General features: G+C 47.0%; 3 protein-coding genes across 5 annotated transcripts in view; 1 reads left to right on the top strand and 2 right to left on the bottom strand.

Annotated features, from left to right (window-relative positions):
• LOC125950800 (phospholipid phosphatase 1-like) overlaps positions 1-21,137 on the bottom strand; it is a 33,274-nt gene extending 12,137 nt beyond the window's left edge. Inside the window, exon 1 of one of the 2 annotated variants that reach the window (XM_049679115.1) lies at positions 20,924-21,137. In XM_049679115.1, the coding sequence (XP_049535072.1) occupies positions 20,924-20,963 (40 nt within the window). In that variant the 5' untranslated portion in view covers positions 20,964-21,137. Of the gene's footprint in view, positions 1-11,988; positions 13,764-20,923 lie in introns of those variants that run through there. The other variant, XM_049679114.1, reaches the window with a different exon arrangement.
• Positions 21,138-21,336: 199 nt separating this feature from the next.
• Positions 21,337-22,727, top strand: LOC125950804 (N(6)-adenine-specific methyltransferase METTL4). The gene is made up of 3 exons (XM_049679120.1): positions 21,337-21,561; positions 21,622-22,315; positions 22,414-22,727. The coding sequence occupies exons 1-3, from the start codon at positions 21,496-21,498 to the stop codon at positions 22,557-22,559; spliced, it is 906 nt and encodes a 301-aa protein (XP_049535077.1). The 5' UTR covers positions 21,337-21,495; the 3' UTR covers positions 22,560-22,727.
• LOC125950798 (UDP-glucose 4-epimerase-like) lies at positions 22,549-26,120 on the bottom strand. Of its 2 annotated transcripts, none has more exons than XM_049679111.1 (4): positions 25,993-26,120; positions 23,045-23,864; positions 22,766-22,958; positions 22,549-22,698 (listed from the first exon to the last, which is right to left on the bottom strand). In XM_049679111.1, exons 2-4 carry the CDS (start codon positions 23,852-23,854, stop codon positions 22,625-22,627), a joined length of 1,077 nt encoding a protein of 358 aa, XP_049535068.1. In that variant the 5' UTR covers positions 23,855-23,864; positions 25,993-26,120; the 3' UTR covers positions 22,549-22,624. The 2 variants fall into 2 exon arrangements, with proteins under 2 accessions (XP_049535068.1, XP_049535067.1); XM_049679110.1 differs by lacking the exon at positions 25,993-26,120 and adding an exon at positions 25,756-25,921.
• Between the last annotated feature and the right edge of the window lie 415 nt (positions 26,121-26,535).

Below are 26,535 nucleotides of genomic sequence, written 5' to 3'. Positions count from 1 at the left end.
CACGCCGTATAGGTCAGGACACGTTCATGAATTCGTAACATGCCGTTGACTCATGCGAATCAGACACAGACGGTGGCGCCTTGGGGGTGTGATGCATCGCGTGCCTAACGGATGACTAGCAGCACCGTTGGGGCTTTTCTCGAGCATCGATTGTGTGATTCATCGGCTTCCCTGTATCCGGCACGACACTAGACATAAGGTAAGTAGCTTAATGATAGAGCTAGCCTAAATCATTATTTGCAGTCACACGTTTATCACTTGAATATGTGAATGCATTATAAAACATTACTTTGAGTTAAATTGTGAAAGAGAAAATTAGTATTACCCTCTTTCATTGTCATTATTACGTTTTAAGCTTCATTAATCTCTTATAATGTGTTAGTTATAAGTATTTTTTACATAATCCTAGCAGTTTCTATTATTGAACAATATTACTCCAACTTTCGTTGCATGGTTGTGGTTTAGTTATAAACGGTCAATAAATATATTCTGAGTAATTTAGTAATTACTTGATTAATTCAGTTTTTTCTCTATTAATTTTAATAATTCGGCATCGCAGTCATCACACTGTTCGACATGTTGTTAAGGGGGGGCTTTGGTATTTTATTTTAATTCTTCGCATTTACTTTTTATATTTTTTTATGAGTGCTTATCCTTGTAAGAGTATTGTGTGAAACTTTGGGATCAATCGAAGCAAAACTGACAAAGATATGGATTTTTGAAAATCCGCCTTTCATACAAGGCTCGATGCATCTCGCAACTTTGAATAGCGATTCCCAAAACCTACGTTTTCAAAGTTGGTGCCCATCGTAGCATAAAAACTACTGGACCGATTGATTTGAAATTTTGAACACTTAATCTTTATACTATTTTCCAGGTAGCCCCGTCGAGATTTTGTAAAAATTGTTGATACCTTTTTTTAAACAATTTTTTGAATTATGTAAAGCTCATTGTTTGACGCAATTTCGAAAAAAGCATCGCTTTTTTAACTTCAAAAATCTGCCAAAAATTGAAAAATGAGAAATTCAACAAAAACTCGACGGGGCTACCTGGATAAACTTATAATCTAACAAAAGAATATTCATTTGTATATTTCTGATGACCAGGCATGTTGCTATGATGGGCACCGAAAAAAGTACTTTTTTGCAAACTTGCCTTTCTAGATTGGATGCCATGAACGTAATTTTGATCAAAACTTCCCCAAAATAGAACCATATATTCTTGAAAAGCTATAGTTTAATATGACATTCACTTAAATGAATTAAGTTGAAGGGTTTTTTCACTAAAAATCGTCAAAAATAAGCCTTTTTTGGACCCGAAATAACCAAAGCCCCCCCTTAAGTGCATAAAGTGATCAAAGCAACATGAATAATATTGATAGCGGCGTATATCGTAGCTAGCCGGACACATGGTTGCCAACTGCAGTAAGCTGCACCGTACACACAGAGTCGTAATGTACATTTTAATTATCGCTTTCCCTACAGTATCCATACCGATGATAGAAATACTAGTGCCGGAATCGATAAACACGAAGCCAAACCGGTGCAGTCCTACTTCTAGCATGAAAGTCCTCCTCTCGGTTCAATATTTTAACCTTGAATATGGCATGCAGGTGTGTTGCCTTCGCTATTTTTAGTGAGGTGGCCCAGGTGACACCCAGCTAGACACGCCCAGCTCGGGATGCGTTGCTTTCAGAAAGCAACAATTTCCAAACACTAAAAAAACACATCTCCCCAACATTAGGCATGTCACTGGCACCAGCATGAATCGCCAGCCATGCGTTCGTTAATTTAGATCGCGATCGCGTCGGGCGCACAAGTGGTCACACTGGCTTTGTAGGTTTGGCATAATTTAACGGATTATTTAACGATCTTTCTCGATTGAACGATTGAGATACTATCGATTTGGATAACCGGCTAGTCCCAGGGGTTAGGCATCGATTAGGAGTCCATTTTTTTGCCTCTGCCTTGTTGTTGGCTAGCGTAGAAATGAAAATAAAGTTATTCCGCTTTGTTGCTCGCATAGGTAGCCTGGCCCCCCGAATCATCTAGCTCGCTGAGCTAGCTTTAAGAATCGATCGGCGCTCCATAATTTTTAATCAATATTCATAATTTGCGATTCTCTATTTTGCATTCCGCGCCGGTTGTTAATATTTAAGATTTTAGGCTGAACAAATGGTTCGCCACATTTTCGCCAACGGCACTCGTTCTTGCGATCTCGCGGAGGTTGGTATTAACATTTTAATGCATTCCGAACGCAGAAACGCATCGTGAATCCAACTCAATCCGGTGAAATCTCCCGGGCAGCTGCCGCTCGATAGCGTACCATTTTTCATCGCTTTTTATCGTTGTGTTTTTTGCCAAACCGTGGCCATGACCGCCCGGACAGTCATTTGAAAGCTGTCGAACGCTGCAGAAGAGTTTGTCAATTTTTCGTCCTCCGTCCAGGCGGCTTAGCATATGATTACCCTTCCACGTATCCCGTAAGCCGCGACGCAGACCACTGGCTGCTTATCCGTATGCGCGTCGTCATTCCATTACTTAGCAGCGCCACAGGATTAATATTCACATACTTACACTGCTAGCGCAAGCAGAGGGGGACACCCTGTTGTGCGCCATGTTTTGCGAGATTCTGCGAGCTGTGCGAGCAAACATAAACTACTCGCTCGCTCAATTCCGCTCCGTTCCAGCTAGTACGACTCTATAATTAACGAGCCTTACAGCCGCCATTGCCTTTGATCCTTGGACGGTATCGACAACGCGGGGCACGCGGAAGACGAAGAACACACATTTCGCAATTGGGACGGTTCAGATCCCGACGATAGGTCATGGAGTGAATCCGCAGCCGCATCGTGGGCTCATGAGAAACAGGAAATTATATACTTGATCATAATAATGCGAATTCGATCAACATCGTTCATCATAAACCATCGGAAATATGAGCTCTTGAGCATAATGACTGTTATTGTGTGCGTGGCGTGGATGGTTCGGTTTTTGGACATGGCATTAATGAATGGCAAGGATTAAGTTTGTGCCCTGCTGGGACAGTTATTGTCGTTGTTCTTGATTAACCAATCTCGCTGTGTGTTTCTTGTGTTTCCTTTTTTGTCTTCCTCGGGCAAAGAAGCGGCGGATTTTGTTAAATTGGTCCAATTATCAGCTACGGTAACGTACGGTAAGGTTGGATTTTATGGCGGGCAAAAGCAACAAAAGATACAAACAACTCCAGAAACAAGACAGAAATGGTTTTTTGCCTTAATTAATTTCCATCTCCTTTGGTTCATTTAACACATTTCGCAAGATTGTGAAGTTGGTAAAAAATATTCGGACATTTTATTAATCAAGAGTCAAATGATGAGCCATAAGTATTTCCGTCGTCATGCGAGCACGTGATTTGCTTCGGGTTTCCATTGTCCCTGCTTACGCTTGTAACTTATAACCTCTATGGCCAGAGGCAGCAACAGCAACAGCTTCTTGAAGGCAGCAAGCAACTCATTCCCCCAACACATCTTCTAGCATGAAGCAACAACTCTAGCCGACGATCAGGTTTCGTGGAGGGTATATGGACAGGCCACCTGGACATTTTCCTTTACCCTAACCCTTCCCAGATTTTATTACGGGTGAGCAATAAAAAAATGGAAAAAGAACGCTGGAACACGAATACCACTTGGTTGATTCATCTCCAAGGACGCATTGCGATGGGTTGCACTGTGTGATGTTAGTCTTGATTCACGTGTAAGGCACCGCCAGACACACACACACAATACCGATGTCTCGCAAGGAAGCAAAGTCGGATGGTGCATCAACAAATGCTTAATGGGAATGGGAATTAACGCATCAACAGGCAACGATGCGCTGCACAATAATCCCCATTCAGACAGGAACAAAAGGGTTCCCTCGAGAGGGGAATTATGGCCGCGAAAACATAAAATATTGTTCAACACATGGTAATATGCGACCGTGAATGGGACGCCCTCTAGGAATCCTTCTGGGAGGAGATCGTGCTGTTGTGCGGAAGATGGCAGGAAGATGCGTAACGAATCAGCGAGCGGTGGGTTTAAAATTTATTTTTTTCATTCGGATTCTACTGCAGTCAGCAGCTTGCCTGCTGTTAGTTCTATTCGAATATCGAGGGTCCACAACTAAGCCCGGAGCAAGCAGAACAAACTGATTTGTTGTTGAAAGCAACGGATAGAAGTTAATGTGGATTTATATAAAATACAAGATCCTAGAAGCTTACACAACACATTCAACATCGATCATGAATGAAACTGAGTCCGACGGGCAGTGATTGACATGTTACAATCGTCTTTCAGCGACGCTAATTCAATCCGACAGATGATACCCTCGTGACGGTCAAGCGGTAATGGTTAGCTCCCGAACGCTCGCTACTGCAACTGCTACTTCTGGCTACAGTTTTGTGTGGAGTCTGTCTACAGCTCCTCAACACAAAGCTTCTCTTTCTTCTCTCTAGCGGATAGCAGATGCGTCTAGCCTGTCCGTAGGCTGGAAGCGCAGTCAACTCATCGCGAGCTATTACAAAAACCCCTTTTCCACTAATCCGACCCACTGACAGCGGACCGAAAAGAGGAAAGACGCTGGAACTCGTGAAACATGATCCCCTGCACCATCTCAATGCTGCCGTCTTGCCGCCATGCAATGACCCTAGAACCGGTAGTCACAGAGCAGTGCATGTGAAAGAAGGATTTATCGGCACCTCGGAATGATCACACCGGAACGATCAGACATGTTCATCGTCGGCTCGCCATGGTGCATGGCGGTGGTCGTGGTGCTGGCGGCTAAACATAATCGATTAAACCATGCCATCTGTCAATGATGCCACTGGACCGATCGACGATCTTAATTGATGTTCATTTGTTGTACTGCTGCGCGGTTCGTACTCGCGATCCGATCGCGATGCGCAACAACAACAAACGCGCGTAGTACACTCCAGTCCACGACAAGACGACATTGTACGAACAGGAAGAAGGAAGGAAGGAAGCGTAGTAGCGTAGAGAGATCATTGGCACGGAAACAGCAAATAAGCCCGAGCTCGAGCCCGGGCCGGCTCTATTTGTAATTCCTTCGTTCCGACTTGCGGCTGTTTACGGATTGAAGAGTACAAGTCAACCGTCTAGGAGCAGAACAGCTCGCGAAGGAGCACGGCCAACCAGCGCTGGCAATCAAAAGCATGAACACAACGCTGAACCCTGTAACCAGCAACACAGACAACGCATTCTCCGCGTTGTCTCCTCTGGGTATCTGGTGACGCATGTGTGCCTTCTCTGGCATCTTGTAACCCCGGGGTTCGCTCAGTGCACAGCGGAACCCTTTTACACATTGCTTTATTTGTCAAATACCCCGCGTGGTGGCCGGTAAGCGATTTCCAAACAACATAAACTCCCCGAGGTCTGGAGCGGACCGCGAAGAAGAATGCAGATGGAGAACACAATGCACCACCAGCACCACCACCGCCAGCGGCGTGGACCAGCAGCTCCAGAAGCTGGTTACAAGCCAATTAGATCGAACAAGCCAGGCTAAGCGCGGCGCGCTGTAATAGGAAGCGACCGCATTCCCGGGGGCCTGGGGACAAACCAGCTGGTACCAGGCATTTGGTGGCCCGAACGACGCATGCCATGATCTCTCTATGAGAGCATTCCCCCCGGCATGGATCCTCGCTCGTTCCCTAGAGAGTAGAGAGGCTAATGCACGCTGCCACTTCTTGGGGTGCAACGATCGCTGGCTGGCAACTCCGTGCTCGCGTCCCGGATATGCACACCTTTTGGTTGCGATTGATTGATGAATTGTTGACGCGCCTTCCGCGAGTCTACGAGTGTCACGACGAGTCTGGCCTCTAATGTCTGGCTTTGTGGTTTGGATTCCAGCAACTTCTCCTCCACAGAAAGTCCATTGGCTCAGGATCAGCCCATTAGGAAACATTCGACATTTGAGGTAGACACAGTGCGCCATTAGACACGGCTGGCAACCGGGAAGGGCCGTAAAGTGATGCATGTTCCGTCGCTTTCCATACAAGAGAACTGCATTTCGTTCCGCCAAGATGGCTAGACGGACGGATGGACGGATGGACGGACAGACATGGTTTAGGCCCCTGCAACTGACGGGGGTGACGTCGTGTGCTCGCTCGTCTCTACACATAAAACTCATTATGCGGATTTATGCCTGAAAGAAACCGAACCAAACGACACCCGGATTGGTCGCCAGGCTGTGGAAAATCCTTGTCCTTATCAATCGATCGTCAGCGGTCGGACGTCGAGCGGTGATGATGAGAGACCGATGCCGGGCGGGTAGAGAAAAAAAAACCATTTACGGTTGTAGCGGTGCAACAATAAAACTCATCAAGCTTAAGGGTGCGCTCGTGGTCATAAAATCCTTTTTTAGCGCACCGTTGACCGTTGGTCGTATTGGTTTTCGGTTTGCATTGCAAGCACGAAAAGATCATGGCGAAGAAAAGGTCTTAATGTGAAGTGAAAGGAACAGCCAAGTGTCGGGCCTTCGAGAAACGCAAGTCTAAATAGTTTTCCTATGCAGGCCTATGGAACAATTATGCTTAGCAAAAAGCACGCTGCACTCTATCGCGTGCCGGCGAGTGAGTGAGTAACGAGGGAATTCCATTTGAAGGAATGCTGGTCGATCGCACACCACAGCATGATTCCAGCTGATCGTGCTCGCTGAAATTAAATGCAGTATCTAGGAGGAGAAAGTTACAAGATAAGCTCGTTGGCATCCCTTTCTTCTCGTGGCTCAAGTGATAAATGTTGTTGAGCTAGCACGTTTCGCCATGGAAATAGTTGTTATGTCCATGGTTTAATGCCGTTGTCGCCTCGCTATAAATTACTCGCTTCTACTTTCTATCACGGATGACTGTATCCATGTTCCATTACCATAATACGTTGTTCCAGCAGCAGCGACCGAGCGACAATTATTCTGCCCGGTCTATTGCATGTGTTCTATGCCGCGTTCCGTAGCTTCGTAGCGTTCGCCAACAATTCGCTACGGCGGCGTGTAAGGGGACGGAGCAATGTATCGTCGTTGATCCGTAACGATAAGCCGAAGCTACAGGAGCCAGCGCGTTCTTCGTGCGTCTCTCGCACTGTGACAAATGCATTCGCAACGCATCATTAGCATTCTGAGCAATCGACCCCAACTGGCCGCGGTTCGTTGCACGGGCGGGCGGGCGGACGAGCTGGCTCGGGCATCGATGATCGGTGAGCTCGATCGCATAAATTTGCCGATCTGTTGGCTTTCATCGGGCCCTCGGTGCTCTCGGCTTTGCTAGTACAAATTGCCCGTTCTGCAATGCATACGACATTTCATTCAACGAACGAACGGATCCGAGGAGGCGGAACGAAAGTAACAGAGTAGGCGAGCTGCGAATGCGCCGCCTGGTGTCTTGTTACTTGGCGTAGCAAACGCACCTAAAAGAGATTTCATCGCGAACCGCGATCCAAGCGGGTAGCATTCGTATCGCGGAAGACGGGTGACGGTAGGTTCGCGTTACAACCGGCTTGGTGAGCATCTCCGGAGCTCTATCAACTCCGGGCGCACTGGTCTTGCCACTGTCTGTTGTCGCGTAACTGTTTCGCCTTCTCCCTGATACCGGATACTCTGGCGGACTGCCGGATGAAGCTTTTCTGTTTTGTTTGTTCCTCTTCTACCCCCTATCGCTACCGCTACGGTGGAGCCGGAAGAACTCGTGCGTAAACATTATCGCGATGGTCAGAGGTTCGATGGCCAGATTCATTGTTCTTAATTGTAACAGATTGTGATTTATGTGTCGGTCGGGAGTCAATCGGCGTTCACTCGGTACTCGGTGCTGTTGTCATTGGCATTGTGTGCGAGTGTTTTGATAGGTTTTGCAAGATAGATGGCTAATTTTGCAAGTTAAATGACCCATACCCATATTTCAAACACATTAATTGCATTTTATTGCTCCAATCTGCATTACATTATCTACTTTATTTTTATGTTGCAGTCGTATGTATATAGGAAGGAAGGAAAAAAACTTTTAAGAAAGTGAAAGGAATTTATTAAAGCCTGAAAAATGCTTGTTGCCATAATATAAGATCCAGGATAATAAAATCATAATATAAGATCCAGGATAATAATTTTGATAGAAAAGCGAAACACTAACAAAATAAACTAATATGACGAACGTTCTCTACTAAATGCCTAAATTATGCATATCGAAGAAACAGCAATTAATCCTTGAAATAGAATATTTTATGATTCAGAAATGCAGACATAAGAACAAATTAGACAATTAGACAAAATATATAATCAAAAATATAATTTTCGAACAAGAATACAATAATCTGTTAGCGAATGGGGTAGCAAGAAAAGGAAAAAAGCAGCATGAATAGCATGAAAAGCACCGAACAGTGCTTGTCAAACAAAGCACCAGTCTTAAGAAACTTTAAATAAGAAATGGTACGTGAAAAGACACAGAAAATTTTATCAAAAAACAGTATTTTCCAACTCCACCGGGTTGTTTAAGTCCCCGACGCCCCTCTCAGCTAACCACTCGTCATCTCCAATGACGTTTAGAAGCAGTCCCACTTGTTTGTTATTTTTAAAATCCATTCCATACGCTTCACCACTAAACACGCACGCACGCAGCTCCTAATTGCTTTTGCTGGATCATGTTACTTCCCCTGACCATGACCAACGCGACATGTGGTTGATTAGCCAGCCACCGATCCGCCACTTGTTCCGGGACTACAGCACAGGACCATGGCCGCAGGAGCGATTAGTGGCAGGAGGATTTCCCTCTTTGCTCAACAATTAGTCAACTCAGTACGATTCCGCCTTCTGGTGCTGGTGCTGGTGCCGGTGCGGCGCTAAGCCCACTGGTTTGGCACGAAGCGAAACTAAAAAGCCGTAGGCCGCCCGCTTCGGGGGTGCGAAGTTAATCTTAGCTGTGAGACCGTCCGTGCGATAAATGGTCACGCATTAGGCGGCAAAGACAGCAAGCGAACGCACCACGCACGATAAAGTTGCAACCCGAAGACGGACCGACGAACGGATGGATGGATGGACGGACGGATTCGAGAAACCTTGTCACCTTTACCGGGAACACCTCCCGCTAATATTCCGTTGAAAAGTATAAATGGCAGATAAGGCGTCCGTAGGCGTCGCACCGCCTTCGTCTGGTTGCAGATGCCGCGTATGCGACGTGAGCAAAAATACATCCCAACCATTAGCATAGATTGTCATCGACAAACCCGAATTTCCTCACGGATTGTGCTAAACGGACGGATGAATGATCGCCGTCGCCGTCGCCGTCGCATCTTGTAATCTCGCACACCCCTTGACGCTTGAGCGAAGAGTTTCGTGGCAAATTGTACTACCGTGTGGTGGGAACCACGAATCCGGCGGTCACCTGAAACTGAAGCATAGAAAGAAATGCCGAAAGCAATGAAATGAAAAGAACCATTTTTGAGGGAGCAAATTGTGTATTTTGAAATCATGTTTCATCGGAAATCTTCCCCCCAAAAAATAAAAAGGCCAGAAGGGGAAAAGGTTCGCCGAAAAACATATCGAAAACCCACCTCCGGACATAAAAAAGGGACCAGATCCGTAGTCCTCCCCGGGGCCGACAACAGGGGTCGTAAAATATGAACTACAGCCTAGAGTCGGCATTGATTTACGGCGCACACACCGGCGGCTCCGACTTGTTGCCGCAAGAAGTCATAAACTTGCAAAACGGAACTAGCGGCACCCAGGCCCCGTCAGTCGTCGCTCACACACCGGACAGTTCAACCGTTTTGGGGTGGAAGTCAAGAAGGTATCGAATCGATTTGAAATTTGTAGGAACCACGGGTGGTGGATCGCGGACCGAGAGGCAGGAAACTAAAACCGCGAAAAGGGAAACCGGGCCACAAGCATCCGATCCGAACCGATCACCCGGGATCGCTAGATCTCACGTAAGAACCATAAAAGCAACACTCGCATTCCCGGAGACTCCCGCGATCCCAAACTAAGAAACAAGAGGAAACAATAAAATGTCGAAAACATGATGCGCACACATCATATCGTAACACGTCGCCATCGTCGATCGGTACCGCCGCGATGCACGTCGCGCCGTCTAGCGAAGGTTCTGTCAGGGGACGCCGCGTTCCGATCCGATCCGAGACTGTGCAGCCAAGTTCTTGGAAGCGGAACACGGCAGGAGTCGGCATTTGCGGAATCTTTATTGTGTCAGGCATCAACGGCCTCGCATCAACGGTGCGACGGTCTGATAGGGAAGCGCAAGGCATCGCAACTGATGCTGCGAAAGAAGCGGTCGCATCGAACCGAACCGTTTTCGTGGTTTGATTTCTTAACTTCGATCTGGGCGAAGCCGTGAGGAGGACAAGAAGGGAAACGAGGCTGATGCTGCAAAGCGCCGTCCCCGAATGCCGTCGATTTCGTGTCTTGCAGCATTAAAATGGGTTACGATCGATTTATAACTCTCTTCAGCAAGAAACATGACATGGGCAGGCGCAATTCTCCGATGGTCCGATGGTACACTGAAAGGTGGTTGATAGTGATCATAAAATGGACGAAAATCGAAGCAAAAACCTGCCAACATGTTTATTCCCTGTGTCAGCATCATTTCAGCTCTCCCCCGGGGGGGCAAACACCACACGCAGAGATTGATTGCAATCGGGAGCTGCGAGCTGGAGCCGTTTCGACAAATTGTTATCAAGAAAAGGTGATTTAATGCGACAGACCAAAAAAAGGGAACCAGCAACCAGCATGGGTGCGCATGAAGACGAAGAAGTAGTAGTGGGAAGCAGTAGTAGTGGGTACTCGTTATCTGATAAAGTCCCGGGCAGTCGATTGCACCGCCTGGCCCTGGCTGGTGCTGGTGCTGGTCGACCGCGGTTAACGGGAAAAAAAGGGTTCCCTCTTTAGCGCGACAAAACAATACTCCGCTGTGATAAGACAAGAAGCCTTCCCGGGGGTAAGAAAAGGGGCGGCCAGAGGCGCATAAAGCTGTTATGTGAGCCAGGGAGCAAGCGAGGCGTGTCCGCGCGTGCAGACGGACGTGTCAACATGGAGGCAAAAATACGTTCTCATAACTCCAGTGCACCGAACAGCATTACGCAAACATAAGAAGACACGAAACGGATCCGCTTGTATCGCAAATGAGTTACATTGTTACATTCTTATAACCACTGTTGACAGCAGCGCGTACCGGCGGCCAGTGTCATAATGAGTCCACTTTATTGGACCCGATTCCCATGTTGCGTTCATCGCCCCAAAATCGCTAACGCTTCGGATGCGGTTGAGTCAGAGCCGGACCATTCATAGCGCCTCCTGGAGTTTTCGAGATGAAGATGACGAAGGAAGGAAGCGCCGTGATAAGAGATTACGCGGCGAACATTCAGGATGATCGGTTTGACATGGGCTAAGGCGAGTGAACCGCATCGCATGCTATGTCGAGCACGCTTAAGAGCTCGGGATTTTTGATTGATGATGGGCAGTACAAACCGCGTTGCTAGCAGCAACGACCCTACCGTCACTGTACCATTGGATTTGCGTGCACAGGAACTGACCGCTCTAATCGTTGCGGACGATCGCCGTTCATCAATGTTTTGACATCATCATGTTTTAGCTTATTAGTTCGCGCTCTCGATTCTTCAGGGAGGTTTTTTCAATTGATTTTTCCAATTAAATGTCGCGATAATTCCCGTGTATTTCTAATCAAAACAGCAACGTCACGGTTGGGCTTGATCGCCAACCAATCGTTCAACATTTCCGTTCCCCGCGTAAACGTGTTCGTTGGTAAACGAAGCGTCTTATCAGCGGTTAGAATTGGGCAACGTTGGTCGATGGTTTATTCGAATTCTAACGGCAGCAGCAACAACATTGATCGAGCAAACAGCGATCTTACACAGATAACCCCGTTCCGTGTGAAGCGCGATCACGAAGATCGAAGCGTGAGGCGTGCAGAGTCACACCAATGGCGTGCGTTTTGGTTTACCTAGCGTCAGTATGATCACATCGATGGCGACGGGCAGCGTGATCCTTGCCTTCGCCTTGCCGCATATCTTCTGCGATTCGACGTCTGCCATGGTTTTTTTTTTGGGGGGAGATTCCTCGAGGAACGGGACCGGGAACGCCTAATCCGTCACAGATGTGGCCGGAACAACAACGCGAAGAGTACACTGGACACTGCGCCACCACACCAAAGAGACAACAATTCGAACAATTCTGGTCCGGAGAACAACACTTGCTGTGGCCGGTGTTTTGCGCCGCAGATACACCCCGTGTCTTTCATGCGTTGCGCTAGTTCCACGTTCTAGACACACAGACACACGAGCTAGAATCGGCAATCAGGCGTTATCATCCACAAGGGGAGGCGAGTCCGTCGAGGAGGAGGAGGAGGAGAATTGCTCCCGATTTGCGTGGCTGACCCACGAGATTAGCCAGCGAGCCAGCGCGCCCCCTCGGCCAATCGACGGACGATGGACAACGAATTTGCACAATCGAGCACTTCCTTTTCGAGGGGCGGTCTACCCGCGACAGAGAGATGGTTCATAAATGATCCAACAGTAGGAGGTAGCAGACAGCGTTCGTGGGCACCACCGTTCTCTCCTCTCGGCCGCCGGGGCTCAACCGACCAGACGAATTATGATTGGTGCCAATAAACGCGATGTCCCGTTCCGTGTTTCGCTGGGACGCTGATAAAACAAATAGACACACACACACACGCACGCACAACCCAGACGAACACACGAGCACGTGAGACACTTTTGTTATCAGATGCGCACCATTATGAGCACTTAGGGTGAACTCTAGCTGTTCCGCGAGAAAAATCCGTCTATTCCGTGAAATCACCGGAACCAACTGTTTACGGGGTGGCGTTTCGACCCCTTTCTGGCACTCTAAATCCGCGCTGCTCGATGTACCGAGGCGCCGAGGGCCAATTACCGAGGCAGATTAACGGAAGTTCCGTATCAACACAGCAGGCCTCAGCAGACTCTTCCCAACACTCCACTGCACTGTACGGGTACGGGTGGCAATCGAAAAATATCCGATCCGATTCCCCTTTCGTTCGCGTTCCGGTTGCGCGGTGGCCGTTTTCTGTATGTTTATTAGCTTGATTTAGTCCACCAGCGCCATCACGATCAACGTTAATTAATTGATTAATGCTGTCGCCAGCCGGGGGGGGAGGGCCGCGGTCCTTTCTTAATTCCCTCCGGAGTTTCGGGACTGTTTTCGGGGACAATCCTGTCCGGGACCAGACTAGACTGCAGGAGCCTGTCGATGGTTAGTGTGAATGTTCGCTCGTAGCTCGCGTTTTGGACTGGATTAGAAGCAGACAAGCAGGATCGACCTTCCGTTGTCACTATCACACATAAAGCACGGTCCGTAATCACTGATAATCAATCTCGTCCCCTGTCCTGTTCACTCGTTAGTCCTTAAGGATGGTCTGCCAGGAGTTCGAGCGGTGCAACCTCTACCGTCGTCTATCGCGCGGCCAGGTCGAGAGGTAACAAAACAAAAACAAATTTTGAATTCCACACAGACCGTTACACCGACCATCAACCATCAAGCCACCGGACCAGACACCGAAGATACTCCCGAAGCAGCAGAGTAAAACATCAATAAATAAACACTCGCGGATCCAGCGGACGATCGATAGGAAAGCGGTACTAGCGCCTCCACTGTACGCGTAGTATTTGTGGCTCTCGCCTGCCTGAGTAACAGCTGCTGCACGACCGACAACCGACGCGCACCACGTTTCACTTTTGAATGAACGCGGACAAGGATGAACACGGCCTCTTGGGTCCGGCTTTTAAACGAACTCACCGCTTTTGATCGAGCGGCGTGCCGCGCAAGCGTGCAGTAGATGAGTAAACCTAATGCGTGAGCTGTGGTGTTGTTTGCAGGCAGAGCTGAAGGCTCCTTGAGGCTGAAGAGGGATCTGCGTTGGACCACAAGCTTGAGTTTATTCTTCGTCTGATCGAGCTTTAAGATCGATGAACTTCGTCCTTCGATACTCTGGAGTATCCTGGGAAATGGAACTACATAGAACATATCTACAAGATTGAATTTATGCAACCTACTACTTCGTACATTTTCCAATGAAATTCATCCATTTGGTCGCACAAGTATCAGAAATATATTTGAAATTACCCCCTCATGTAGTTGATAACTGGGAAATAATATTTTTTTATACAATACAGCATGGGAAACTCGCACGCTCTCTGCACGCTGTATCATTTGTTTTATCAAATAATCTTTTATTGGTGTCATTAGCAAAAAATACGCTCTTAGCATTGGAATATACACAAAAATGCAATAAACACTAATTGACCACTCGGGTTCAACGCAAACATACTGTAAGAGTTTTGAGTTGCTTTTATGGACGAACTTACAATACGTGTAAACAGTAGATAATACCGCATGAAAGAAGTGCATTAACTGTACGTATCAACAGTTGACTTTAACAAAAATCATACTTTGCAAAAAAAACCACCAACCAAATACATCACTATATCCCAAGCAATGTTGTTAGTAAACTGTGTTGTTTCCAAAATTTGGTGCTGGTTCTGATTATTTCAATCAGATTTTTACTTTTATTATAGACACGGAGTAATGGTTTGGGTTTAGGGGTCCTAGAAGTGCTCCAAGTTTCTTTTTGGCGCATTTTAATTTTAAAACATAATTATCAATCAGGTTTTCTTCGTGGTTAAACACAGACAAAACTCCAACACTCCCCAAAATCCAAAAAGAACATTCCATTAGCCAAAGATCAGAATCAGGAGTTGGGACATGCCGGTTTCGCTTAGTCATTCGCTCTGCTCAGTCATTTCAGAAAAAGAAACTACCGAAGAAAATTGCATAAAGAGATGATGTGGTCTTTTGTTAATCACCTGGGCAACTGCCCAGTCTTTTATTGCTACCTTGGAATGAGTTCGCGAAATAGTTTTATGGAAATCTTGCTCGATTCTGCTGTTGTCCGAGGGCTATCTTTGATAACAAAAACCAATTGTCATCCAATGTCTGAAGCCACAGATGATTCACTGACCGTAACGATGATTATTCTACACCGCACTCACGTTCCGCGGATACCATAAATATTCACGATGAAGGTGCGCTAATATTTGTTTGCGGCTGTAATAATAACGATTACCTTGGTATTATCTTGGTAAAATACCAGCCACCCAGCGCATGATCCTCCCGTTCTGCACCATGTGCAGCATAAGCCGGAATGCCCGAGCAAAACATAAGCATCACTTTTTTGCCATCTCGCCTTCTTATTTGATCTAATGCGCACCCATTCAGCGACGTTTTCGACCTTTGGCTACCTGAGTCATACGCAGCCTCCAGCCGCAGAGATCCTTGGGTAATCCTAGGGTGCAAAGTGAACGGGAACGGAACGGGAAGAAAGGCATCATTTCGAGGGTCAACACAGGGGCTCACTGTACCGCCCATTTGGGAGCGCTTATTCATTGTGCCACACCTATTTCCAGCATTCCACCGAACCAATTTCCCAAACCGATCCCATTCAGAGCCCGATTATTACGTGTAACGTTTCACTGACTTTCTCATGAGATGATGCGAGTTCTCGGCTCTTGGCACCGCACAGAAGACAGAACGATCGAAGAGGAATCTGTTCTACGTACGCCCCTTCCTTTGCCGGTTTGAGAAGATGTGCATCGAATTTGGGATAAAAGTTTGAGCGACTGTCAATACTGCTGTTGTAGTCCGTCTTGAGATGCCGTGGTTCTGTTACTTTCATTTCCCATTTCAGATCCGATTCGAGCGCGTGTTTGTGTCTGTGCGTCTTTATGAAAGGTCTTAAGATCGAGGACCAAACAAATGGAAAAAAGGGAAAAGAAATACAAAAAAATCCCCGATTCAACCTCTTTTACGATTTGATTTACGCCCAGCAACAGTATAAATCCCGGAGATAAATATAATAATATCGTTCGTGCCCTCGGGTGTCGGTCGAGGCGGATCGCTCCCATCATCAGAACGCCAGAACGGCCGGAGTGCATGCTGCACCAGACCAGAGGCCCGAGATCGATCGGATGGAATCAAAGCGGACAGCTGGCTGTCGAATGCATTAAACTGGATGCTGGATGCACTCGTTTCTCGTCATGTTTTACGCTCCAAGGTATTCGGATAATAAAATCCAGTCCAATCATCATCATCATCAACACCAAACAAACAACGAGTCGGCCTTCACTTATCCGAACACCGAACATTATAACACCAGGCATCGCTGGCTGGTGGATGATATGCGGTGCCAAGGTGCAAATAATTATATTTATAATGCAAAAATATTAAACACGACGAAACTATTATCGTTGACACCCTTTGCTTGACTTATGTTATGTTTGCCGGCGTTGGAACCTCTGACAATTGTGATCCCGTGTCGATGTCGCTGTAAAGCTACAATTCCACACCTTCCCAAGAAACCCTCCGAAGCCTTGCCGACCATTCGCAATATGACGCCATCCCAGCGGGAGCCAAGAATCGAACATTGCCGCCAGCTAGTCCGCCATTCCATCCCGCGGGTTGCTTTACAATTCACCGAAAGGAATCGTTCGATCGAAAAATGCGAATTAACCTCCCCCCGGAGGCAGGAACAGGAAACGTTTCATCCGGAATGGATAGCCTCCGGTTGTAAAAATAAGGTGTATGGCAATTAGCCAGGGATTACTTACGGCTCCCCGGAGGTGTAAATCCGGAATGTGCTGATCTTCGGAAATGACGTGCGAATCGCGGGTTTTTACTCGTCCACCGACGACGACGACGTGCTGACACAGGACTTGCTCGATTTAATAGGATAATTTACTGTCGAATGACTGTCGGCTATATCTTTAACCTAAATAAGGATCTTGTACTATGAACAGTAATGAACTGAAACATGTAGGAGAACAAGGTTTAATAGGTTTAACACGTTAAAACTCTATTCCCTTCGGTGTGGGCAGCGTATTTGGTAATGAAATGTTGGAAAGCAGCTGGATGTACGCAGTGCAGTTCAAGAATACAGACGGTATTAAGGAGTTTGTGAAGCGTTCAGGTGAGACACACGGTTCCACCTTGATTGTTCTGTACCGCCTCTTACACCAAGCACTTGCTCCAGTAATGTCCCATTCTTTTCTGCACCGTAATCTTGATCACCATCTTGTTTCCTTTGTCGGAATAAAAATCGTAAAAAGTGCTCCAATTCTCTCTCGCTCTTTCTATCTCTCTCTAACTATATTTCAACTAAATTTGTCATCTCCACCGTAGAAGGCTAAGCTAAGCCCGTGACGAGCGCCGGTTGGGTCGGTCATAAAAATAATCAAAAACATCATTTCGGACGAGCTTGCATCGCCTCATAAATGATTCCATCTCCTCGGATCCGGCCGAAAGAACTGGCTGAACGATGCGCCGGCGATCCGTTTCCCCGATGCTTATCTGGAAACACTGCGGCCTGGAGCCGCCGTCTGGTGAAGAAGTTTTACGCGGCGTTTATATGTACTCGACACGCTAAACAAATTACTTCCCTCCGATGGCCAGCGGCAGCAGCAGCACGCTGGATGGATAGCACGTTTCGGTAGTTTACGCCTTGTAGAAGAAGTCAGCGTGGCAAAGTGGTGTTTGTTGGCTCAATCCGACCAATTAAAAGCCAACAGTGTAATGGAATAATAAGGGTCTAGCCGGGTTGGCTTGTGACTTATGACCTCAGCTTACCATCCCGAAGACTCCGCACTCCAGACGCACCACAGGTCCAGTGAGCGCGAGGTCCAGCAAAGCGCAGCAGAGTTCGCAGAGAGAACTATAGATGGTGATGATGATGATGATGATGATGACCAAGTCATTTTTCAAGTGATTAAAATAAATTCTCTCAGAACGTGCCCAACGTCCCTCAACAAGATATCGCTTAATACGCGGAGACAACGGATAGCCGGTTTCTAGCCGGCGACATTGCTACCGTGTTGCTGCCGGCTGTTAATGTATGACGCCAGATCCGTTCGTTCCAAGATCATCTTCATCTTGTGACACCAATCCACCACACCGTCCACCGCGACACAACTCGCGTGGGGTGGAAGGAAGAATCTGGCAAAGAAAGTGACCATCTCGTAGGAATGCAGGAACCGTAGCCGGCTGCAGTATCGATCAGTGAAACGATGTCGCTGGTTTTAATTCAATTAATGACCGGGTGCCGTTGCAGCTTGATAAGCTGGCGGTGTGGCAAGAAGAAGAAGTACTATAGCTGGCTCCCGTTTTGGTTTGTTGCTATTCGATTCTAGCTGGCCAAACGCTACCCCATCTAAACCGGGTAATGTTAGTTATCAATTACTGAAAACCTATATCGTTGATCAATGCTATGTGGTTTCTGCGTCATTGTGTAGAAGAACGAGAACTGCAATGTCACCACAAAACCACGAACATTGCGTCTAGCAAACGAGCTCATAACTTATCACATTTCTAAATGATATAAAATTCTAAATTAATTTATATTTTAAATATTAACAATTACTTTAAAATTGCTAATTAAACTAAAGACTGTATTAAAGATGTCGATACAGAATTAAATTTGAAATAAAAAAAATTAAAAATCTTTATGGCAATACTTTGGAACCTTATCATTTTATGAAAGAATATTATATTTTTAAGCTTAAATGATCAAACAATTCAATCCAAAATATTTTTCAGCGCTTTCGAAGCGAAACTTCCCCGTTGTTACCATTGCCTTATTTTATTGCATTTCTTTTCCAAAACCTCGCCTTATATTCTTAAATTGTTACAGCTGAATATGCCATTTAAAAATTTAAAAATTTGCAGCGCAAAGCCGTCAAATATTAATTGAGAGCACCTTCGTCATTTTCTGGATTTAAAACAAAAATAATTCATATTGTTACGAATTAAAAAAACGCTTAGTAATTAAACAATTTTCAAGGATTTTGTACAGGGAAAAGCCTGTTGCTCATTCAACCTGTCATGAATGCTTCAAATCAAACCAGACATCGTGATGGCTATCAGGTTTCGAGGATGGATAGCATTGCTCCAAGCTAAAGTATAAATGCATCTCGATGGTTAGCAGCCCACCCCAGACAACGGTAATAGAACACTTTCCTCAATCTCTGCTTCGATCTGTACGAGGTACGAAATAAAAGGGGGATGAATGAAGGCCAAGATCTTAATTGTGGCACTCTAGGCAACGCTCGTGCAGCAAATGGGATTAGATAATTCAATTGCAGCTTTCTAGAGTAGCGCCCATCGAGTGCCCTCCCCAATACGCGAGTTTCCAAGCTGACGAGAGGATCGACGCAGACGAAACCCATCAACCATCTTTCGGAATGATGAAGTTGAATGTTCTTGTTCTTGGATAAAGGAAAATGGTAAATACGGGAATGGCGCTCGCACTCAGACAATCCAGACACGGCTGACCAGCGTTATGCTCCCGGGGAGCATTAAAAAAGAACCATTACCGATTAACTCGGGGATCTGGCAACAACGACGCCAATCAAACCAAGCGCCATCCGACTAGCACTACATGCATTCTCCACGTTGAGCTGCCACGTTGGGTGGCTGCAGCCGGATGCTTCCATGATGCATTGATTGAATGCACAATTTTGGGAAGGGAGAACACGGTCGGGTCAATGGTCGCTGATAGGCATCGAGATGAACCGGAATTTTCTGTTGTATCGATCTCAATTTCCGTTTCCGTACCAGAGCAAGCAACGTTATGCGAGATCTGATGCTGAAGATCCCATCGCCGGAGGCTCACAGGGCAGCAGGAGGCCCACGATGGTCACCGTGTGCTTTAATGATTTTCCTTCTCCCTGGGTTTTGTATTTCGTTCGTACAGTGACCTAGCGAACCCTATGTAGCCTAGGGCATTCCCATTCGAGGATTGGATAGATAGCCACAAAGGCTCATTTGTGATGCTAAGAGGTCTAGCGATAAACTAACACGCGAACTCATGTGGTGCTGCTGCGTATTCATATTTTCCATGGTCAGCGGCCGTCGGATAACATTATTTATCGCTCTAACGTGCCCATAAATTGGGAATCGATTGGGGAGTTTCACATAGAAAGACGATAGTTTCATCAAAAGAACACTTTACGCGGGCGCACCGGTTAACCCAGGTGTCAAAATATTTCTATTTAAATTAATTTCCTTCCCACAGGGTATCATATTTATGGTTTTATGCTACGAGCAGCTTAATCCCATCGTTCGTTCGTTCCATTCATTTATTTGGCCAGCAGCCACTCTTCCCAAACCAGAAAGCATGATTTATTTAACTCCCTCTTATGTACCTTGTCTGTAGAAGCGCGATCTGCATCCAAGACAACATTCGCTAACTCGGAATGGCCAACTCTGATGCTCCGCAAGTAAGCTAAAGGAATACAAATGATCCGTGACATGCGATCGCGCGCTGAAGTGCTATTACTCTACGTTCTGCGGACGTGGTTCGCTTGCTATGTAGATCATTGCAAACGATCGAAGGCGTTGAAGGTACGACATTGATTTCCTCCACTTGTGTGGTTTACTTTTCACGGTCGCGCGGCAGGAACAAATCTCCCAAAAACTCGTTCTATTTAGGTCACAGTTGGTCGCGATCGACGTCGCGATTTGCTTTGGGAAAAATTGGAACCGATCATAAATATGCTAAAGGACAGGTACGATTCCACCCACACAAAGACGTCCGGGGAAGATTTTATCCCGGCAGCAATAGAACGCTCGCGTCGTCGTGAGTCTCAATTGGCCGAAACGACACGTGCCATGTGCTGCGGCCAATTCACACACGCTCGCAGATCTGATGCTCTTATCGTTCGATATGCTAGACAACGCCAAACATGCCAGTCATCATCACGCGTTGAATGATTTATTTGATTTATCAGAAGTGGACAATGTTTGAGTGCAAGTGAATTCTACAATACTCGGACAATCTTTGTTTGACTCACCTGCCCATGATGCACGCCGCAGGTTAATCAGCTGTTGCATTTTCAAAATTGCATTCCACCACCACGTTTCGAACAGAGGCACAAGCCGGCACCCAATTTTCACTGTTCACAGAAAGCGCACAGCAACCACAATACTAAATATGAAACTACTAATCGTGGTTTGTGCAAAGTTGTGCAAAAATTATTCGTTTTTCGCGAACAATTTTGCGTAATCGCTTTGCAAAACCTTTTCGATTTATTTTTCTCCACCCCTTGTTGACGGCTGATGAAACGCTTTCGTCGATTCTTCAGTTTCGTCGATTTTGTGTTCTTTCCCGCTTCGTCGTTTACATCATAGCGGTTTCGGGAGTCGGAGTTTGCAGCGGGCACGCAAATAAACAAAACCGTTTTTTGATTTCGCGATGCCGGCTTTTCGCGAGTTAAACGAGTTTTCTATCCTGTTAAACCATCGTGAAAGTGTATCCTTGCTGTATAAGGACAATTTTTATGATAAGCGAATCCAAAGGGCTTCCCTGAATGGTGTACTTTTCGACATCAACACGCCGTACGATTACCGAGAGGATCTTCCGGAAATGCAGCCGCCTAGAAAGCGGAAACGTGTGAAAGCAGAGGGTCGGTTTGATGAAATAACTGCTAAGGTAAGCCGGAAATACCACATGCTCAGTCCTGCACATCATTACCACAATCTCTTTTTGTAGGTATCCGATAATCTCAACAGTATTAAGTCTAAACTTGAGGATGAAACCGAGAAGCTCGAGCAATCCAACAAACACGCGCTGGAATTTGTTGATAATTTCAATCTGGCCTTCACCTACAATGCCGATAGCTGTTTCAACGGACAGAACACTTCCGAGCAAACCGTCTTCACCGAACTGGACGGTGAAAGCTTTCTTGTGCCACCGAAAGTAACATTCTTCAACGCTCCCATTAGTCGGTTAATTGAGTACCTGCCAGAGAACGAGAAATTCGATTTGATCGTACTGGATCCACCCTGGTGGAACAAATACATAAGACGGGTTAAGGGCGCGAACGCACGGGCAAGTTACCGGATGCTCTCGAACGACGATATCGCACAGATTCCGCTCGAGCGTCACTTGCACGGGAACACGATCGTGATCGTATGGTGCACGAATGCACCATCTCATATCGATGCCATCGCAAGCGTTTTCTTCCCAAAGTGGGGCCTCGAATCTGCTGGTGCTTGGTATTGGACCAAGATTACAAAGAAAGGAGAACCAGTGTGTAGATTCAAGGAACCCACCGGTAAGCAACCATACGAACGATTATTCATCGGTCTACCACCTGGCTCCTCGCTGGCCAAGTCCATTCCCAAGGAACTGTACCTCTACAGCATACCGAGTGCCCTTCATTCTCACAAACCACCTCTCTACGGTAATGACCGGCGGTATTGTTTCCCGCTTTTTAAGATAAAATTATCGCTTTATTATCATTATTCATAAAGGTAATCCGGTTCCCGTGTTTTGTTTCAGAGCTGATGCGCACAAAATTTGCCCTCGAAGCACCAAACTGTCTGGAGCTCTTCGCTCGCAGCCTGCACTCCGGTTGTACCTCATTTGGAATGGAAGTGTTGAAACTGCAAAACAAACGTCTCTACGAACTGGCCGAAGTGGAGTGAGACGCGGAACGTGCGCTGGCATTAAAATAAATACATCAAACAGCAAGGCACCACCAGCTGCCCACTCAATGGTGTCCATTCGTCTGGTCCGTTTTGTACCCGTTCGGGTTCATGGTTTGCCATCGCCAGAAGTCCTCGCCTGAAAGAGGTAAACAGCCATGTTAAGTATCGTGCGACTCGGAGTGCATAATGCAAGTGCTGCTTACACATCTCGTCGACGCTGTGTACCGCCTTCCATCCGAGCTCCGTTTCGGCGAGCGTTGCGTTGGCAAACATGGACGAAATATCACCGGCACGTCGATCCTGAATAACATAGGGAATCTTCACCCCGTTCACTCGTTCGAAGGTGTTGATAAGCTCCATGACGGAAATGCCCTTTCCGGTACCGAGATTGTACATCTAGTAAAGGAAAGCGAAAGAAAAATTAAAAAGAGAACATACTACAAACCATGGAACAGAAAGTAACGTAAGCAACGTGCAGGTACCTTCAGCCCGAGATGCTCCTTGTCCAATTTGTTCAGCGCGGCCACGTGACCACTGGCAAGGTCCATTACATGCACATAGTCTCGTACTCCCGTGCCATCCGGGGTATCATAATCGTTACCGAAGATCGTTAGCACATCCTTCTTCCCGATTGCAACCTGGGCAATGTACGGCATTAGGTTCGTGAACTGCTTCGTTGGATCCTCGCCAATACGACCCGATTTGTGCGCACCGACCGGGTTGAAGTAACGCAGCGCGATAATGTTCCACTTCGGATCTGCCCGTACCGCATCCTTCAGCATCTCCTCAATGAAGTACTTCGTACGGCCGTACACGTTCGTCACGTTGCCCGTTGGGTTTTCCTCCGTGATCGGTAGTCGCTCCGGTTCGCCGTACACCGTGCAGGAGCTTGAAAACACCATCTTGTAGATACCGAGCCCGTCCATCACCTCGAGCAGGTTGATCATGCCGATCATGTTGTTCTTGTAGTACAGCAGCGGATTAGTCATCGACTCACCGACCGCTTTAAGGGCGGCAAAGTGAATGACCGAGTCGATACGGTGCGCCTTGAAGATACGCTCGACCGCATCCTTGTCCAGCAGATCGCACCGATAGAAGTGTACCTTCCGGCCCGTAATCTCCTCGACACGCTTCAATGCCACGGACTCGTTCTTGGCGGAATTGACCGAGTTGGTGAAGTTGTCCAGTGCCACCACACCGTATCCGGCTTCGAGCAGTGACACAACCGTATGCGAACCAATGTATCCTGCTCCACCGGTAACCAGAACCGTTCCCTTCTGTTCTCCCGTCATGTTGTTGGTGCTAATTGTTGTGTTGAAGCGTAGAAGAGAGTGCAACATTAGAAACGACGATGAATGATGGGATTGCAGATTAAAATGCAATTAGCCCCCCTTTTAATAAGTCAGATGAACTGAAACATCAACGAAGCTAACAGCATAGGAGCGCACTGATATGAGGCGGCAATGACGGTACTGCTCTCTAGGACGTCTACTGAAGTTTTTATCATTGTAATGCGGTAAGTAACCTTGCATCATGCACAACAAAGAATGTTAGATATATCAAACCTCCGACAAGGTCTAACACCTAGCGATCAGGAGAAGCTTCTACAGACAGAGAAGGTGATCTTCGCTTCTTCATTAGACTGTCTATGTTTGCCCCTCGATCGGTTGATTGTGTGTAGGACTGTTGCCACAAAGAATGATGGTTCATTAGGCCTCAAAATTTAGAGAAAACCAACATGCGAATGCGTTTACGATACTGTCGGTTGAGCTACCGACGGTTAGATCACCGAGAAGTGCCGCCAATCATTACGGTACACAACATTATGGTGTGAGAAGAGAAGGAGAACAGTAAAACTGGTTTGATGCTGCTGCCTTCCAACCCGGGCACAGGAATGTACGCAGCATGATGATGATGATGCTGGTGATGATGAGCCTCATCTCTCACATGTACCCGGGAGGAGTCCACTGAACCTGGTTGTCAATGAACTTGTTTCTGATACCGTGCGTCGAAACACGTTGCGTAAGCTTAAGCCGGTTGATGTAGCCACTCGCATGCACACGCGTTTCAATTCGGTCGTGTACTTTTATAAGGTCATTGATATTTCCTAAATTCCACCGCGGCGGCGGCGGTGTACATATCGATGCCAGACACAAAGTCAAGGTTAACGCACAGTCTTGGCCAAAGCCAAGGCACAGTGCATCACGCGTTCTTAATGGACCATTAGTAGGCCTTTCCTAGAAAACGGATCGAGTCAAATTTGCTTAATTGTCATTGTACACTGTCCGCTAAGCGCACACATAACGGATGGCTTTACTGATGGATTACGGAACAAATGGATACTGCCGGGAGTATCTCGTGATGGGTATGCAAATGAGATGAAGTCGCCATCGTAACGTGAGCGATGAGCTGGTGCGTGACATTTCGACAATTCGGCTCCGCGAAATCGCGATTTCATCCGCGAGCACCAACGATCGAGAACGTCAAAGTCAACACACCAGATCACAGAATTCAAATCTGCGCCACGTTGGCGTATTGCGCTTAGAACACACCACTCCGCACAGTCAGACCGTTGGCGTTTCGCAGACCACGCGGTGCGTTGATACCATTCCTTTTCCCCCCCACGACCATATCAGGGAGCGAAACAATCGAAGGAACAGGTTGTGTTACGTTGTACCATCTCCGTTCAACCGGTTGGCTCAGCCTGCATCATCCCGCATAGTGATGTTTGCGCCAGTTTCTACGCTTCGCTGGTGGCATTGTGGTACCGAAGAACCGTTATCGGACCCCATTTCCACCGGAACGCATATCTTCTCACTGTTGCGCGCGAACGCTCGGGGGGTGGCGCAAAAAAAACCACAAAAAAGTATGCTAACGACTTGTCATCGATGACGAAATGGCCCCGGGTTCACACACTGATGGTAAGGCCACAGAACATGGGTTTTACATTTCCTAGAATCACGGTTTGATCTCACTATCTATGGTATGGTTTGCGCTCGTTGGTATGCACAATGGAATGGCAGTGTGGTAGATCACTTTGGCTGATAAACGGAACTCGCTGCAGACGAGAACAAGAACGTGACCACACTATCTTTCTAGCTAGAGGAATCCATCGAAAACACTTGCTACAGATTTTGGCACGACAATAATGGCGATAAGGGTTCGGAAAACGGCAAAGCCTTTGGTATCGTACCGTGGTATCGAAGTCGAAGCAGATCTTTGAGGTGGCCACCGACCGGCAGCACCCGTTAGACACCGACAAAGAGAACGACAGAGAACGGAGAGACAGGGAAAGAGTGATGTGATTTCCGGCCGACAAACCGACGGTGAACGCGACCGCACAACCTACGTGGCCCTTGGCTGAACGACGAATGAAGAAGATTCCATCACACAACAGGTTTTGCGCTTCGCCTGCAGCGGTAGGCATTACCTGGGGAACGCGTATACGACGGTGGAGGGTGCCGGGAACTCCGTGAGCACGCTTTCGCTATCGTCGTATACCGCAGCGTCGAGCGAATCTCTAAGTCGTACTGCTGCTGCTGCTTCTCTCAAACTGTACGATCGTGTGATCGAGCGTGATTCAAAGATCCCTAACGGAACGGCCGACGGGAGAAGTGATCATGAGATCAGTTCTTCTGTTGCTTGATTCTCGATGTTCTCGATGATTCATTCTCGAGGTGGTCCAATACGCAACCCCGTTTGCTGCAGTTCCGGATGAGCTGCAAACTATAATTGCGGCATGATATCGCTAAAGAGGCCTTAAAAATCACGGTTTAGTTCAATCTAACAACAGCTAGCTTAAGCTAACATTATTCGCTCTTTGATTGCAGTATTAGCTTTTTCGAGCGAGTGCATGTGGCCACAGATTTTGATCACTCTTTTTTGTCACTCGCTCTTCATCCGACGAGACCAAAAGATGTCACACAAAAAATTAGCGTCAGGTTCGCTTCGGGAAAGTGGAGCGCTCCCGCGA

This window comes from Anopheles darlingi, chromosome 2 (genome assembly GCF_943734745.1).
Source record: "Anopheles darlingi chromosome 2, idAnoDarlMG_H_01, whole genome shotgun sequence".
Classification (NCBI taxonomy): Eukaryota; Metazoa; Arthropoda; class Insecta; order Diptera; family Culicidae; genus Anopheles; species Anopheles darlingi.
Note: the sequence above shows the minus strand (reverse complement) of the source record. Positions and strands in the feature narration are given on the sequence as shown.

Coding starts and splice junctions, on each gene's coding strand:
- LOC125950804 (XM_049679120.1), top strand. CDS start 21,496: ATGCAGCCGCCTAGAAAGCGGAAACGTGTGAAAGCAGAGGGTCGGTTT. Junction 21,562..21,621: donor TTGATGAAATAACTGCTAAG/GTAAGCCGGAAA, acceptor CTCTTTTTGTAG/GTATCCGATAATCTCAACAG. Junction 22,316..22,413: donor TCACAAACCACCTCTCTACG/GTAATGACCGGC, acceptor GTTTTGTTTCAG/AGCTGATGCGCACAAAATTT.
- LOC125950798 (XM_049679111.1), bottom strand. CDS start 23,854: ATGACGGGAGAACAGAAGGGAACGGTTCTGGTTACCGGTGGAGCAGGA. Junction 22,959..23,044: donor AGGAGCATCTCGGGCTGAAG/GTACCTGCACGT, acceptor TTCCTTTACTAG/ATGTACAATCTCGGTACCGG. Junction 22,699..22,765: donor ACACAGCGTCGACGAGATGT/GTAAGCAGCACT, acceptor TACCTCTTTCAG/GCGAGGACTTCTGGCGATGG.